Source organism: Tachysurus vachellii, chromosome 13 (genome assembly GCF_030014155.1).
Source record: "Tachysurus vachellii isolate PV-2020 chromosome 13, HZAU_Pvac_v1, whole genome shotgun sequence".
Lineage (NCBI taxonomy): Eukaryota > Metazoa > Chordata > Actinopteri > Siluriformes > Bagridae > Tachysurus > Tachysurus vachellii.
The window spans coordinates 8,498,607-8,516,846 of NC_083472.1; the positions used below are offsets into that span (position 1 = coordinate 8,498,607).

Here is an 18,240-nt window from a genome sequence, read left to right on the forward strand (position 1 = left end):
CTAGTCAATGGCAAAACACATTAAATGCATGTAATGTGATACCACTATCTTTAGCAGAATACAGTAAATTTTTAAAATGTTTAAAAAATAAATTGCACAATGTGGGCTAATTGAAAAGACATTTGTAAGTTATCTTGTCCACTGGAGTGTTGGTTATCTTTAATTTTAGCCCTGCCCCACTGCTACCCCAAACCCCCCCATATGTAAGCAAAACTATGACTGTTGATTCAATTACACGTGCATCAGTTATTCATTCCCAATCTGAATTATTTGATTACTGCAGTTATTTCACTAGGATGTATCGACCAGAATGTAATTCCTCTCGTATGTTTCTCAATTTTCTTTTACTCTGTTTATAATTGAATTTCAAGTATTTACCATTTTACACTATTTGCTTTGCGTTATTTGTGTTCTCTCCTTAAGTTTGAACATGCTTTTTTAGCTTTCATTAGCTTAGCTAATAGTAGAGAATCATTGGCTCCATAACGCCCTGGCTCCTTGAACACTAACATCTGTTTTCACAGCTCATAGGGGTGAAGGTCATAGGTATAGAGAGAATTGTTGTGGCTGGAGCTGAGAGGGTTGATTTTGAATAGAGCTGAGTGGGTTAGTATGGCTGAAGATGAGCGCATTGGTATACATTGTTGGTGTCTGGACCCGAGAGGGTTGGTGTGTAGCTGATAATATTGGTGTGGTTGGCGTTAATAGGGTTTGAGTGGCTGGAGTTAAGAGGGTTGTTGTGTATCTGGCAGTAGTATTGGAAGGTGAAGCTGAGAGTGTTGGTGTGAATGGAGATTTACATTTACATTTCCAGCATTTGGCAGACGCCCTTATCCAGAGCGACATGCATTATCTCATTTTTTATACAACTGAGAAACTGAGGGTTAAGGGCCTTGCTTGGAGATGATAGTGTGTTGGCGAGGCTGAGGTTTTTTCTAGGTTTGAGAGGGGTAGCCTTGCTGGTATGGATGTAGCTGAGAACACCAGTCTGTAGGTTGGATGATCAGATGTGTAGTAGAGCAGAGTGGAATGCTGGATATAAACTTAGTCAGACAACCTTATATCCACTGTATAGCCACTTTGGAGTTCACCTTCTGAAAGGCTAATAAGAGACAGAAAGTCTTGCCCAATTATCTCAAGACTGAATGTTTAAAGACAACCCCAGGTTTTGTTCCATCTCCAGCTTATTGAAAGTTTCTGTTGCTGCCTGCTTTTTTTAAAGCACTCCAGTTCATTTTACTTTTCTCTAAATTGAGAGTGCTTTTTAATGTATAGACAATAGGCATTTGGAGTACTTTCCAGAGAAAATGGAAATGAAAAAACACCTGTTGGAATTGGTTTTTGATCAGTTTTTTTTTTTGGATGTTAAGAGAATTATTGTTTTTGTGAGTTCTCGCTATTATTAAACATTTCATTTCTTGTTTTTTATCTAAAGGGATTTTCACAGGTTTTGAAAGGTCACAGGATTATATTGTGTGTATATATAGTCAATATATTGTGTGCTTATATACTGTATAATATATAATACAGTATTGGATATTTTGTCTCATATTTTTGATTTTATTTTTATTAATATTGTACTACTTTTATGGGTTTTTGTTATTAAAAATCTACTTTGTTGAGGAAAGAATATATTCTTTCAATTAGAGAAATCGGTCAGTGTAGTGGTTTAAGCTGAAGCATTTCAGGCTCACCAGTTTGATAGCTTCTTTACATTTTAAATAAATATTTGATTTTGCAGTGTAGAGTTCATGCTGAAAGAGAAAAGCTGTGTTTATTAAATTGTTGTGATCCATTGTATTTGCCAGTAAATCACCCATATTATATCATGGTCACCTATGGGCAGGGTCATTTCAGCTGAGTACAAATATCTTTTGCCCCAGATAAATATATATTATATATTAGATATTATATTATAGATATTATAAACCAATTCTTCAGTTTAAGTCTTAGTTTATTAAGTGCTATACCATCAATACCATTGAAAAGGTCGTTTCCAGTCTCAGCCACAAAGGGACTGATGTTCTGCCTGGACAAATACATTATCAATGTTTATTATTTACTATAAAGGCAGCCATTTATTACAAAGTTTGTCATATTTCAGTATAAAAGGATTCTGAGTATGTAACATATTCAACAATGAAGTCTTGACAATTTCAGCCTTCTGTCTTCTATTTAACAAAATAGTGAAACTGGGAAATACAACGGATATAAAAGGTCTATAAAGCATAGTTAAAATGATGAACATTTCCCAAGAACATACTTTTTTTTATTTTTTTTTATGTAATTGTTTTGTTTGCATTCATTAATTTCACATTAAGGGTGAAAGAACTTCTGAGATGATTTGGCTGTTTTTTTTACAGCACAAAATCCTGACTTTTTAATGTGGGTGTGTAATTTTTTATTTCCATAGTACATTAATCCTCTAACAGGAATGAATTGTACATTAACACCCAGAAAAGCAATGCTCATTTTTACACCCACATGTACATTATATTATGACAGCCTAACTAGTACATCAAACAAATTCTCTTGGAATCTCCAGGATGTTAAATTACTTAAATAATGTTTCAATTTAATGAATGTAGTGTTTCTCCATTTTTTTTGCCAGGTTTGCATTTTCTATTCTGATTATTAAATTGTGTTTGTGGTCTTAAAGCAGAGATACAAAACATACAGGATGATGAGTCAAGTATGGAGGAAAACTTACACACACAAGTTGTTTTCTGTCTGGTTGTTATCAGATGTTTCATCAGATGTGCATCACCGTTTTCTCTGTGGTTCTTTCTTGGCTTTATTTGGTGTAATTCCTTGCCAGCATTTCAGTCTGCGTAGCACATGCAGATTATGTTCATACCTACATGTAACAAACGTGCAGTGCATTGAACAAAAAAAGTTTTTTTCAACAAAATGGAAAGGTGCTTTCTGAAGTATCTATTCTCTACGATTTTAGTATTTGAAAGCATTTCAATGGCAATCAAAAGTAAACATACTCACACTTGTATACGTAGGGGGTCTGAAATCTATCTACAATGCTGAATGGCTAAATGGAGGTGTTCCAGCAAAGTATTTATTATAGTCGATTTGCTAATACAAGTTCTTATGCGTCTGTTAACAGTAAGCTCATTAGTTCATTCCAGGATCTTCATGCATTAGATCGATGGCATATGATGTATGTTGGTAGTGTTCCAGTAAACGTCTATTATCTAGAAAGACAATATTGTATTCCTAACCAATGACTGGAAAGAAATTCATTTCTATAGCTGTGTTATCCTTGATCATCTGAATAGTTGTTGACAAGTTGATTGCCATGAGATCATCTTAAATGTAACCGTGATAAAGGGGCAAAGTGAAATACAGACAAAACTTAATGGATCAAAAGAACATAAAGCTGTAATTTCTATCATAGATTTAGTGTGACAGGAATGGGCTGAGGCATTGATATATCTCTTTTTTCAACTTGGCTTCTGTTCCTGGTGAGGTTTGATTTAAGCTATTCATGGTCATTTTAATTATGATTTGTGCCCTGACTTGTGAGTTCTCTATATTCAAATACCAAAGTAAATGGTATTTGAATGCTTGTTTACTGTTATCATGTTTGTCATGAACCCAGGTTTGCAATTACTGCAGCAAAATAAAATCATTTTAATTAATATACAACAGGTATGCAGCAGTGTGGCTGTTAATCACATGAGAGTTCTTCCCCAAACTTTTACTACAATATTGGAAGTGCACAGTTATCTAAAATGTCTTTGTATGCTTTAGCATTACAATTTGCCTTCCCTGAAACCAAAAGACATAAACCTGCATGGTTTAACAAGCATGGATTAACAAGGCACAAAGCCCTGACCTCAACCCCACTGAACACCTTTGGGATGAAGTAGAACGCAGACTGCATGCCATAGCCATATTAATGTCCATGGTTTTGGAATGAGATGATCATAATACACACATGAGTGTGATGGTCAAGTCCACGTACTTTTGTCCATATGTTATAAGATTAATTGTTTTAAGTGCTCTCACAAGAACTGCTTTTGAGTCACCTTGTTATTCAATTACTTCACGACCGTGGCCCTGTGACTCAAGAGCTTTCAAAGTGTCAGGAACTTAAAATAGAGTAGCCTTTCTCTGCTTTCAATTTTCCATGCACTACATCTGACCGGCCTTTAAAAGAAGAGATTGGTATGGGCAGGAGTTTCATCACAGATCAGACTCCTTGACCCAGGAAGTGCAGTTTTAGTTCATCTTTTCTGTGTCCCAGTAAGCTGTGGGCTTTGCATTTGGTGCAAGTTGTGTATTTACTCATTTCTGTGATGCTACATACGCCGAGCTGTATTACTGTAAAGTGATCATTGTTGTACAGCATGCTCACTGACCCATATCCACAGAAATTAGTGGCTGCTTTGCACTCTAGGTCTTGTACTTGCTTCATTGACTGGGAATATACAATAGACGGCATGACAACTTTATCTGTCTGAATAGATCTGAAAATCTAAATAAGTCTGAAAAGACTGAGACAGACAGACAGATATCACTAGAATATTTGTAAATGGCTTTAAGCACAATAAAAATGAACCAGTAAATTGTCAAAAAGTTACTGTACTTAAAATTTTAATAATTAAAAGTGATGATGCATTCTACCTTATTTACACTCCTATTATTCCATTATTAAATTGTGTGTAAATATGTATTTTCACATCACAGAGGCTTATATTAGTATTGCTACAATTCTTTATACTGCAAACTAAAAAATCTGATAGAGTGAGAACTAGTACCAAAAGATCAAATAAAACTTTAATAAGTAGTTAATTTCATTTCAAAAGTTTATTTATGGTATCATTATCAGTGATCATGTGAAGATTTCGGCAGGAACGAATTAGAGTTTGGTCTGTGGTGAACTGACCCATCAGTTTCTCAGGAGCTCTTGGTTGCACTATTATAAACTGTTGTAGAAAGGACATTATTTACATTTACATTATTTCCTGTCCAGTGTCACCCAAAAGACGATGGGTTCCCTTCTATGCCTGGTTCCTCTCAAGGGTTCTTCCTCATATCATCCGAGGGAGTTTTCACCATCGTCTCTGGTTGCTCATTCGGATAGATGTTAGAGAGATATATACTAACTTAATTTCACACTTTTTTTATTCTGTTTCTGTAAAGCTGCTTTGAGACATTGGGAATTGTTAAAAGCGGCATACAAATAAATTTGTCAAAAGAAATACAGCTTTTAGTGTTACCATACAAAATAAATGTGCAGAAAGTGCTGACAAAGGAGACTCCTTTCATAAATGCTAAATAAACCAGTCCTTACACAAAGCTTATAAGAAAATTTGTTTGATTATAACTGTTTATTGCACCACTATCAAAGCTGCTGTTATACAAATTTAATCAACACCTTCTGACCATTCAGATTGGATTTTATGGTATAATCTTGCACATGTTAACACCTGATTTATGTGGTATGAGGAGTAATTCTTTGAGAAGTACTAAATGCCATATATTTGTGTGTGTCTGTGTCTTGACCATGATCCTTCTTTGTTGAGCACAAGGTCCTCTGATTTTGATGTCAATATCCACTTAAGTAAATAGACAGTAAATTGCTTGTTTTTTCATGAAACAAGAAACCTTGATTGAATTTTATTGATTTTTATGTTGATGTACCCTCTCTTTCAGTTTGTCTTTTTGTAAGGAATGAAAATGTGATGACACAGACACAAACTGTTTAAGTGACTCTACAAGGTTAGCCAAAGCTGTGGAATGGATGAGTACAACTGAGCCCAGGCAATCAAACAGAGTATCTTTAATGCTGTTGGATGGTTTGTAGTCAGGGTGTTGTGTAGTTAAATCAGTTAAGGCTGGTTTTGTAGGAAAGCCTAAGTAATTGTGAAAGTGATGCAGATCACAAAGAGCTAATACGATGTAAAGTGACTTGTGACTGACAAGTAGCCAGATATGGAAAACGAAAGGTCGATTTCATGAAGTTAAACAAGCCATTGTGAGCAATAATAAAGCTGAATATGAAATTAATTAACTATAAATTTTAGATGCTATTCTCTGAAGAGTAATTCAGCCACTGAATATACATGAGCTTAGATGCCTTGGTAAGGAAAAGAAATTGTGACTCCTCACCCAAGATGCAGAAACCCTCCAGATTTGCATCTGTTTTTGCTCAGTAATGTGCATGTAATTTCCTAGAAAAACCTGAAGCTTAATTGAGAACCATTTTGCACTGGTTTTATTTGATGGCCTTGGGCAAGCTTCCATTTTCTGGCCACTTATCCTACACAGGATTAAGGTGGGGGGATGATGCCAACCTGTCACAGGGCACAATCACTCACACACAGAAGACAGTTTTGAAATTGTGTTTAATTCTGCATGTCTTTGGACAGTGGAAGGAAGTCAGAGTATCCAGAGGAAACCCCTGAAGAACAGAAAGAATATGCAACTTCGCATGCAACGGCACACACACTGGGTGGAGGCAGGAATCAAAACCTCAATTCTGTTGTGTAGCACACTTACTAACACTCACTAAGCCACCATACTTCCAGAACATAATTAAATTCGTTTTTACATTGAGTTCATTTTACACTGCCTTTAAACTCTGTGTAGTGCACCTTGTATTGTCCACATAGGGATTCAGTTTTCTGGATAAGTTTTCTAAGTACCCTGGTACCCTTGTCCAGCAGACCGCTTCTTGACCGTTTTCTTGCTTCTGAGCCCGGTGCTAATAATTTGGCCTCATACTTTTCTTACACCACCACAACCTTAAAGGTATACATTAGATTATGCAGCCTTAAGGTAGATTCCTGTGTGCTAAATAAAGGGCTAAGCTTCTATCCCACTTCTGCCTTTTTATTTGAGAAATTGTCTGAAATTGGCCACGGGCACTAGAGCTAGCACCTAAGTGTCTTTCATCAATTGTGCTAAATGTGCCGGGTTTGCTAGACAGGTCTTTTTACAGGCACTCCAGCAGCAGGTTATAAGTGGCAGCGATGCCCTAAGCAGCTCTGCATGGTTAAGTGCAGAGGGCAAGCTATGAGCACTTGAAATTATGCTGTGGGTTTTCTAATGAGCAAAGGGAGAACCTAGTAAAAGAAGAGCAGCATGACCATAGAGCCCAATTATGTGTAAGCTGCATGATTATACTTCCTCCTGCCTCATTAGTAGTTGTAATGCATTTGTAGTGCATATCAGAATGATTTAGATTATTTATGTATTATTTCTATATGATGTCAGATAAGGAGGATTATAATGCTGGTAATTATCAGTGGGTGGTGCAAAGAGCATTTCACATGAGCTTTCTTGCAGCTAAAATGAAGTAAAAGTAAAAGTTTTAGTTTGTAAAACTAGTAAAAGTTTGTAAATAAAATCCACCGCTATATTTATATACACATCATATCAAAGGAAATAAAGGAGCTCTTTGCCATGGATCATGTTTATGCTACTGTCCTGACTCCCTTTGGTAGGCACTACACCAAGTCGCTCCATATTTGCATAAAGTTCAAATTTCCTCAGCTTTGTTGTTCTAGACAGTGGTTGCTTTCTTTAATGTCACAAGTCGCCAGTTCTCAGTGGGAAATGGATGAACTCCGGTCACTGAGTTTCACTGTGTGTGAGAAAGTAGCTTTACACACAGTGATGTGTGTAATGTGAGCATTTTTAATTGTGTAAATATAAATACTACAAGTACTCTCATGTGCTCATACCTTCTTTGGTGTATAATCATAGAGATGTGATTTTTGATGTTTTTTTTAAGTTAAATAGAAAATTCCAAATAACACACTGTGAATTTCTAAAGTAGTAGGCATATCATTTGTAGGAACTCTTTGCCACTAGGAATAATTTGTTGCAGTCATAAGAATCTTGAGCTCTTATAGTGGGTTGACAAAAAGCTTGAGAACACCTGCTTTGGAAAGCCCACAAATCATATTGTCATCAGCATGAGAAAATAACTTCCGTGCCCTCATTTTGTCCTGCAGGTGCGTTGGCTATCCTGATTCCAGAGCTGGACCTGGTCATCTCATTGGTAGGTTCGATCAGCAGCAGTGCTTTGGCGCTCATATTTCCTCCCCTGCTGCAGATCCTCACCTTCCACACAGAGGGCATTTCAATCTGGCTGCTGATTAAGAACATTGTCATCAGCCTTCTTGGTCTGTTGGGCTTCATCACCGGGACCTACATCTCTATCGTGGAAATCATTCACCGCAATCATTCTAAGCAAAGTGGCACCTTTCAGGTCTTTTGGTGACAGTCAGTCTATAATTTATAGACTGGTTGGTCCGTTTCATATCTGCCCAGCCGATTGATTTTAATGTAATTTATGCTTGAGATAATTTGCGAACTAAAATAATACCTCAGTTTTATGACAAAGAAGCTATTACAGTTGATTCATCTTGAAGCACCAGTGAGTGGTTTATATTGTAATATTCTCCACAGCTGGAATACATTTTATAGTAGTGTTTTAACCTTGGGGTATTGTTTTTTTGTTATTGTTGTTTTGTTTTTATACTTTTCTTTTATTTCATTTAGTTTACTAGATTTTTTTATATGATCAGATTACAAATTACAAGATTTAAAAATACAAGTACAAAATTTCTCATTCTAGAAAAAATAGCCAAACTGAAATCAGCTAGATTTTGAGCTACAATTTAAATGTCACACAAAGTGCTAAAATGACCAATTATATATAATATAATTAATAAAATAATATATAATTATATAATATAAATAATATATATAATTAATTAAATAATAACCATATATATATATATATATATATATATATATATATATATATATATATATATATATATATATATATATATATATATATATATATATATAGCCAATGACTTGCTTTTACATTAACACTGCTTGTTTACAGCTTATGGCACCAGTACCAAATTACTGCTGCTGTCGTTATTATTTACTCGCTTGCTGATTTTTTTTTTTGCCAGTATACAATAAGCCAATTATAATTTTTAACTCTCTCAACTTTACAAACATGTCTTTTCAGTGTTTAAGTTTCTATGGTAAAAGATGATTCATTGGAGGAGACGAGAAAAAAGGTCTTTTATTCAAATCCTCATCTGGAAAAAACAAATAATAGAAATTTAGAAAAAAACAAATGTGTGGTATACATCTTATTTTTCTATACATATAATACAATCACTGAGTATGATCATGCAATGTCAGTGCAAAAAAAAAAAGATTTTCTTTCAGTATCTTGTTTGCTGTAATATATAATTTATATTGCACTACTGTACTGTTTGTTTTTGCTGTTCAGATGGGTTAATAGGTTTTATGGGATGCATATTCATAAAATTTAATTCTGGATGAATGGATTAAATAGTTTCATAAAAAAAAAAAAAAAAAAACATAAAAACGCTGTTCAGCTTTGGTCTAATTCTCCCAAAACTGCAGTGAAGTCTGTTGTGTCTGAATGTAGCGCTTAGTGGAGGATGTGTTCAGGTTTACCAGCTACAGCAGTATGAGCAACTCTGGGTATTACCATTGGTCTTTTGCTGATAGTGAGCTCAGGTTATACACAGACATATCTTATGATTTCAGTCTTCTTTAATGCATGAACTGGTTTAATATGTGACTTCAGTAGACAGGTTCAATATGTTAAAAATGACCTTGTGTGGGTTAATAGTGGATTAATATTAATTTATTGTTGGTGACATATCTGCTTGTAAAGAATTTAAAATATACTTCTCACGTCTTGGATTTTTTCTTATTGTATTTGTGTATTTGAATATAAAGAGTAAGGTCCTAGGGTTTGTTATAAACATATCTGTATACCGTGGATTACACCAGTATTTTAGAAACCTAGCACCACTGCTGAACCCAATGCACACACCTTTCATCATCCACTGGAATACTTTTAAAAATAAAAAACATTCCTGACAAACTGCATGTCAGTTTTTTCCTACTGTTATTATACACTAATATGAAAGAAGACTCCAACTGACTCAAGCCACCAGTGATATGACCTGCTGTAAAAATCCTTTATCCCTTAATCCCATTAGCCAGCACTTTCATAGGAAAAATATTTTTCATTGAAAATATATTCTTCAAGTTCGGTCAGTATGTACACATTATTTAAAAAATAAATGTAGAATCATTGAATCATTGAAATGATGACTCTTTCTGTTTAAAGCTTAACGTGTTGTAATATGTAGTAATAAGGTAATAAGCAGTAATAAGGTCCTGAAATGTGTCATTAATAAATTAAAATATAGAGTTGGCAAAATTCTGTACCCGACTCTTAGACCCTGCTATATGTTCCCTCATTGATATGTAGCTATCCTGCATTAAATGGTTCTGTCCACAATCCAGTGGTAGCTTCAGTGGTTAAAACTGTGGACTACTAATAAGAATTTCGTGAATTAAAATCCCGGCACATCCAAGATGCCACTGTTGGGCCACTGAACATGGCTCTTAACCCTCAACTTCTCAGTTGAAAAATTGTACACTGATATGGATTAGTGTGTCTGCCAAATTATGTTAATGTACATATTAATATACATGAATTGTATAGAAGGTCATTATTTACTCAGTATTACAATCATAGCCACTTTCACCAAAAAGAATATAGATGAGTATAAATCACCAAGTGATACTCTATACATTCTGAAATAACTCAAGCTTCAGTTGCTAATTTGCATTTAGATAACTGGATATGCCTCTTCACACTGGGTTTGTATGTTAGCTGCTTTAGCTGTAGATATAATCTGCTGAATTTTTCCCACCTGTCCCAAGGCATGATTCTACAACCAAAAGGGATCCTACGCTGACTAGATGTCATGTCAGAGATTTTCTTATTTCTGTAAGCTGTCTTGAAATTTGCAGGTGACAAATTACCATTCCACACTGAGGTAATATGTATATCAGAACATTGCACAGTGATGGCCATTATTTTATTCAACAGTTTATGGACAAAGAGACATTGAAGACATTCGAAAATGACTCTCTTAATTGTTTTAAAACTGAAATGATCAAGATTTGCAAAAGATGGAGAATGATATAGTGCTTTTCTATAACTGAAACTATACTATGAGTACATGGATTAAAGTCCAAGCAAAAGCATAAAAATTCTTTCTTGCTTGTGCATATCAAAACACTAATTTCACTAGTTTTTGGGAAGCTGGATTTGGGACTGGAATTTTGCTTGCAGACTCTGATATCCATTTATGATTCTACAGGTTGTCCCAAAAGTTCCCCACTGAAAAATTAACACTTTTGATTTCTAAATTTTTTGATACATAGTGTAGATTTTATGAAGATATACTTTAAGCATGCTTTTGACCAAAGTCAAATTCATATAAATCATTCTTGTGGCTGGACTTGGACTGCGAAACATGGCCAGCACATCACACACAAAACTGCTGCCAAACTTATTCACAAATTCAAAAACACTGGAAGTGTTGCAGACCAACCCGTAAATTGGGCATCCACGAGCATCCACTGATGAAGGCACAACTGACATGCTGCTGGTGTACAAAGTCCTCTATTGACTATATGGAGCCTTTTAGGACTCTTCACCTCAGGTTGTATTTTAAGAGCTCATTATGACCATTTTCAAATGTAAATAGAAGATTCTTACAGATTAATCATATAATTAATTATGAATTTTTTAAGGAAATAAGGTCTTTAAAGTTCTTTTAAGAAAGCTTTCATAATATTAGGTATCAAATCAATGCTCTAATACAATCAATACTAAAATATTTGCCATCCCTTTTGTTATATATGCATATTATATCATTAAGATTAAAAGTCAGTACTCTTTCTTGTATGATAGAATATGTAGAGTCTTTATGCCTACAGTGGATCTACTAATCTTATGCCTTGTTCATCTCTGACTTGGAAACATCTGTGTTTTCGTAGGGCTAGGTTGACCTGAGAACAGTCTGAAATGTACATGTAAAAGACAGCCGTAGATAAAATAGATTTGATCAGAGATACAAAAACATGTTTGATTAGATGTCAGTAGATCTATTTAAGTCAGGAATAACGTGATCTCTTCTAGAGAGAGGTAGACTGCCAGGGTTACATTTGTTCTGCAGGTGGCACCCAACAAAAAAGTCACAGGAGCAGGTGATTTTTACTCTCATGTAAGTCAGGGTTGGCAGAAATGTATGACGATGGTGAGAAAAGTACGGCTGCATTCATTATTGTATGATTAATGTACAGACTGATGGGTTTACTGTGCTCATCTTTTGTTAAATTCCTTGTCATAATTACTGAGGTTTAAATTCATTCTATTTTTAATTTTTTTTTAAGTGGTAGGGGACTAGAATTTTTAATGAACTTGAAATTAAAGTTCGTTGAAATACTGAGGATGTAAGTGTGTGTGGGATTGGTCGTAATGTCTGCAGGAGGAGGTGGATATGGGATAAAAATAAATAAAACAGTCCCTCGTACACAATGTTTTGCTCATCTGAAAGATTCCTGAGAGATTTGCTGCTCATTTTGAGAGAAAAGACTTCTGACAACACTGATCTTTTTTTTTCTTGTTTTTTTTTTTTTTGTTTGTTTTTTTGTTTTTAGAATAAAAATAACAATCTTTATCATAAAATAATTTTAATATTGAATTTTCAAAACCTTCAATTTCAAAACAATTGAAAGACTCATTTCAATACCTTTAGTCAAATTATGGAATATTTATTTGACTGAAGCCACTGTTTCTTCAAATGAAATATGTTTGTACCTGACACTCACTTCACTAATGAAATCCCAGAGTTCTAGCTGTCAGTTTCTGAAGTTGAGATTAACTAAGACATTATACTAACTGAAACTATAATTTGGAGATACAGTTGCAATTCCTCACGTCACAATTGTTTATTATTAGTTTGAGTTATTTCTTGTAGTTCTGAGTATATTGTAAAGGGCCAGTTGAATTATACAAAATCATACAAACCTATATTATATTTAAATATCCATGATTGAGTCTCTGTCCATGTGATTTTTAAAGAAATAGAAAACATTTTAAAAACATGAGCCTATGCAAAACAATAAGTCCACCTCTGTTTGGCTGAATATGATTTGTAATGCTAATAATTCACAGTGCATGTCTCCTCTTTGAAAAAAAAAAAATCAAACCAAAACTTAACAATGGAACTTAAAAAGACAGAGCACAATTCTTTTGTACTCATTTCGAAAATTATTGTTGAGTACACCATAGATAACTGCGTTCAAGCAGCTGTTAAAATAGGCCATAAAGTAGCTGGCTGTGAAGAGCCACACAGGAATGGCCTGGCCCAGCTTGGGCTGGATTGCCACTGCCAGGCCAATGAAGTTCAGTGGAGCCCAGCACACAGCAAACAGCACAAACACCACAAACATCGTGAGAAAGTTGCGAAAGTCATGTGGCTTGATCTTGAGCCGGTTGTCAGGTTTGACCCGTTTGCGCACCTGGATGACCAGAATCCAGATGCGCAGGTAGCAGTAGGTGACAATGCTGATGGGCAGGATGAAGTGCACCACCACCACCATGATGGTGTAGAGCGAGCTGACTGACTGGGCAAATGTGCATGAATAGACACGGGCATCATACTGCAAAGACTCCACAAACCAGTTGGGCGCAATGGCCAGGATGGTGAAGGCCCACACAAGCACCACGTAGCACACAGTGTTCTTTTTGGAGAAAATCTTGTCATAGTTAAGGCTGTGGCAGATGTAACAGTAGCGGTTGATGGCGATGCCAGTGATGTTAAAAATGGAGCCGATGACGCTGAGCCCCATCAGGAAGCCACTGATTTGGCAGTGGATGTTTCCTGCTATCCAGCCATTGTTGAAGATTGCAGTTAAGACCAATGGGTAAGGGTAGATGGCAACTACAAGATCTGCTACAGCCAAACTCACCACAAAGGCATTCCCTAAGGAATGGGGAAAAGGAAACAGTTGTAAATGAATAAATTAAACATCAGTTACTAAAGTACTAAAATGTTTTTTACACTTTCACACAGTTCTGAACCAATCTGCTCCAGCAGTGCAATCAGATTTATTAGCAATCAGCACTACAAAACGTCAGGAAAATCAATTTAGAGAAGATCTAACAAGCATCATTAAGTAACCACTGGTTGCCACACACTCTCAAATTCAATATCTTTTTTTCTTGCTGAGCACGTTCACCTTGATCCCAAACTCTTAATTTAAAATAAATTTCAATTAAAACTTTTTCCATTCCGGAGGCTCTGCTTTGAATTTTCAAAATTACTGACTATATATTTCACACCTAGTCATGGCATGGCTAATCCATCAAAATGAACAGGATAGACTGCTACGTGGACTACATCACTAACAATATATTTACCAGTTCATAAAAAAAAACATGCTGCGGAACCTTGTTACATTTATATATCCAATAAAATGAAAAAGAATATCATGTGTCACCATTTTGAGTTCAGCTGTCTAAATTATTTTTCCAATCTCCACCAGAAGAGACGATTGTCTTTTTTTAGCTATTAGCTTTAACTAACAACTCTATACATATATCGTTACTGAAACTGTAAATATGGAAGATCAGGTATGAGAAGGTTTTATGGCTTTCAAATAAAATGCAGGACAAGTTGTCCTGGGTAATACCTGTGAGCCACAGTGTGAATTTATCATTGATTTAAGGCACTGCCTGAGGTCAACAAACTGAGTTAATGAACAGGCTTGTTGCTGAAGTGCTACGTAGGTCAGAGGTATCTGATTTCTGCAAGAAAGCACTGAATATGAATGTGTCCAATTACCTTTGAGGAAGCAAGAACACAAATCTCTCGTGTTGTAAAAGTGTTGTAAGTCAGATCTGGAATACAAGCTGAGAGAATTTGAATTCCAATTAATTATACAGTATAAGCTATTAAATACACGTTTGTCGTCGGAAATTGAATCATAAAGCACCCTCTGTCTTTGTTAGTTCTGATTTTACATGGGCATTTCACCTCTCCTGCTAGAAAAAATTAGATTAAAAATAAATTTTGAGTTAAGATGTGAAGAGGTCAGGGCTACACGGTGATCATCACTTATGCAGGCAGGCTAGGGTTTCTTTGAGGCAGGAATAATAATAATGGCATTTGAGTATTGTTCCTGACCATGTGCATCCCTTGATGACTACAATTCGCTCATGCTATAATGAATACTTCCGGCATGATACACCATGTCACAAAGTACAAAGTGTTAATGTTATAAATATACCTTATATACCTGCTCAGGGTACAGTGCTCAGTGTACAATGGCTTTTGGTAGAATGAGAGTTTCAAAGTATAAATGTGTCAAATCTGCAAAAATTATGTGACACATTCAAGTCAAAATACATTTTGGAATCCATGCCATTAAGAACTGAGATTGTTCAGAATACAAAGTCGGGGTCCTATCGAGTATTGGTATGAAGTTCCTAATAAAACTTCATACTAGGGGTATATAGAGAGAGTGAGAGAAAGAAAGAAATTAAAATACAAATGTATATAACACGAAAGTGTCTACTAGGAAGGAATAGTACAAAACTGAAAGATCTTTACATGCAAAAAATCAAATATATGCACAGAATTTGTACTGAATCAAGTCTGAGAAAATAAGAACTGAGAATACAGTTCAACATTTCAGCAATGATCTGGTGTAATAATTTGTAATATGGCCAAGAAGATATATGATCCTATACAATATTATTAAGTTATTATTAAAAATATAGTATTGGATTAGTATTAATCCTGCTACTTTTTTTTATCAATATAGCACTGACTGTGATTGGCCAGTCTTATAGCCTCCTACTTTACTCACAATGCACTAACAAGTTAGGAATATTCAAAAACTCATCTTTTGTCACTACAGTAGATATGATGGAAATTAATGGCGATTGATTGTTAGTGCTATCTCACAGGAAACAGCTTTTCTCACTATTGCCAGTAAATTGAAATCAGATGTTTAAAATGGATTTGTAAATTAACATAAACAATTTGGCAGAAGAGTCAGAAATCCAAGGTTACTGTACTTGCCCATTATGGCTATTTAACTGTATATACCCACAATTTTAAAGGGCAACCTGAATCATTGTATTGATTGCACGACTGTGTGATCAATCTGAAGTACAAACAACGCTGTCCTCAGCACTTACAGTAATTCTTATAGCTCTGTATATAGATCCATCATCTGTACTGGTGATGTTTAATATTACTCCTATGGGGTTGCTGATATCATTCAAGATCATGTTTTAAAACCAGTCTAACAAATAAAAAAAATGCAGAGTACAAGCACTCCATGCACAATAGCAGATCGCACAGGCATATGTAACAGGTATTATGATGATAGCACAATGTCAGTTATATATAAAATGCCCTCTGAAAGCTGATTGTGATTTTTAGTCCTACACCCTATGTATGAGCACCCCAAACTGTGCAAAGCCTTTTATTTTTTTCTGTTTATTTTGGTGAAACTGTGAAAGGAATCGTGAGTTAGCTCTATTTGAATAACATAGGATCTGCCTTCTTTGAATTATTTGACAAATAGTGATCATATTATTTATACATTTCCACAGGATTTGTTATTGAGGGTCACTGTTACCTGAGTATTTTGACGTCAAGATTGTAAAGAACGGACCCAAATCCTAGGACTAGTCCAAACTAGCAAAAACATCTGAGTTGGTGGATCCAAATTTTCCTTGAGGCATTTTTTCATGTTTCCATGTAATCGGTGGAAATAAAATTGTTTGTGATACTCACAGTTCATGAAATATGGACCATATATTAAAACCCTGCAGTATAGTGCCACCATTGGTTGATTGGGCCCAAGAAAGAAGAAAGAAAATATCCTATCAATTATAATAAAGTTCTACCTTTAGTGCTTGGACCCCTAAATAAATCTTCAGTATGGTAAGACATTTCCTCATTGGGCAAAACGTATTTAGCAAAATAATTTATCAACATACTACAAACAAAATGCATAGTGCACCTTAGTCCAGGAATACCCCCTTGTCATGCACAATTTATTCACTTTCCTTCTCTAACACACCCATCAACAAGTCAGGAAAAGCTGTTAATAACCTGATTATGCAGGACAAAGTGGTTCTCTGACACTGTTCAGTCTTTAGAAAGATTACTTGTTATTGCTCTTGTTCATATTTCTTTTGCATATTAAATACGGAATAAGCATAGAAAAGAAAACTACCTGTTTTCCTGAGTTTTCTGTTTCTGAAAACCGACACGATGACCAACAGGTTGCCCAGCACGTCTACTACTATAGTGGTGATGAGCACGCTGGCCAGGAGAGTGAGCCTCCAGAGGAAGAAGAGACTCTCGTCGTTTCCACGGGAGGACGATGCGTTCCTGAGAGGGGCGGCCGTCTCCTCCACCATCCTCACTTCATGCTGCGAGCGGCCAGAAGGCAGCACGCGGCACAGCCCTCCGCGCCACCGGCACATAAAGGGCGAGACACCGCTCGGTACCAGCCTCGGACAGCGCGCGCGCCTCACTGCGCTCCGGAAAGCGCGCACGGCGCACAGCTGTAACAGCCCCAGAACACTGTATCCATGAAGCCACACGTGTCATATCACTACAGGAAATATTCATTCAGAGAGGACTCAGCGGTAAGAGCGGCAATTATGGTCTGTTTTAATTCTCAAGCTAGTTTGCAATTGAAAAATTAAAAAATAAATAAATAAATAAATAAATAAATAAATAAATAAATAAATAAATAAATGATGTCCACATAAGAGTTGTGATATTATTTATAAAGATGTCAGGTATCTTTTAGACCACTGTGCTGTGAACGGATTACAATTGATTAGTGTATTATTTATAAAGTTCATTTACTTCATGAAGCTAGGAGAAGTGCAGCGCTTTCCATTCACGACATTGTGTCAAAAAACAGCTGGATGGAAAGAAAAAGAATCACGGGGGAAAAAAATCACCAAATGTCCCGGTTTCTGCATGTCTGCATGTCTTTTCCAGATGTTGCTTGAGCTGATGCTGTTGCTCACTCTGAATGTGCTTCTCGCGCTCTCAGTGCTCCGCAGCCCCGTAATGCAAGTTCCCCTGACTCACACGCTTCCAAGTGATGCCCGTGCTCACAACACCAGCCTACAGAAGCAGCCTAAGCATTGCACACCTACCTTTTAATATTTACATCTACTTTAATACACTGTATGTACTATGCACAACTTGGCTGTACACCTAGTGGCTAGACATAGAATGTGCAACTGACAACAGCTGTTTTACATTCATGCAAGTTTATCGTAGTGGAAGTAGAGATAGTGCA

The 18,240-nt window shown here is 35.8% G+C and overlaps 2 protein-coding genes across 2 annotated transcripts in view; one reads left to right on the plus strand and one right to left on the minus strand.

Annotated features, from left to right (window-relative positions):
• The window catches only part of slc36a1 (solute carrier family 36 member 1), a 28,730-nt gene extending 19,973 nt beyond the window's left edge, over window positions 1–8,757 (plus strand). The window contains exon 12 of the mRNA XM_060885572.1: window positions 7,980–8,757. Coding sequence (XP_060741555.1) covers window positions 7,980–8,248 — 269 coding nt within the window. The 3' untranslated portion in view covers window positions 8,249–8,757. The remainder of the gene's footprint in view (window positions 1–7,979) is intronic.
• Window positions 8,758–13,110: 4,353 nt separating this feature from the next.
• mtnr1al (melatonin receptor type 1A like) lies at window positions 13,111–17,341 on the minus strand. The gene is made up of 2 exons (XM_060885573.1): window positions 17,152–17,341; window positions 13,111–13,880 (listed from the first exon to the last, which is right to left on the minus strand). Exons 1-2 carry the CDS (start codon window positions 17,336–17,338, stop codon window positions 13,111–13,113), a joined length of 957 nt encoding a protein of 318 aa, XP_060741556.1. The 5' UTR covers window positions 17,339–17,341.
• Window positions 17,342–18,240: the final 899 nt, after the last annotated feature.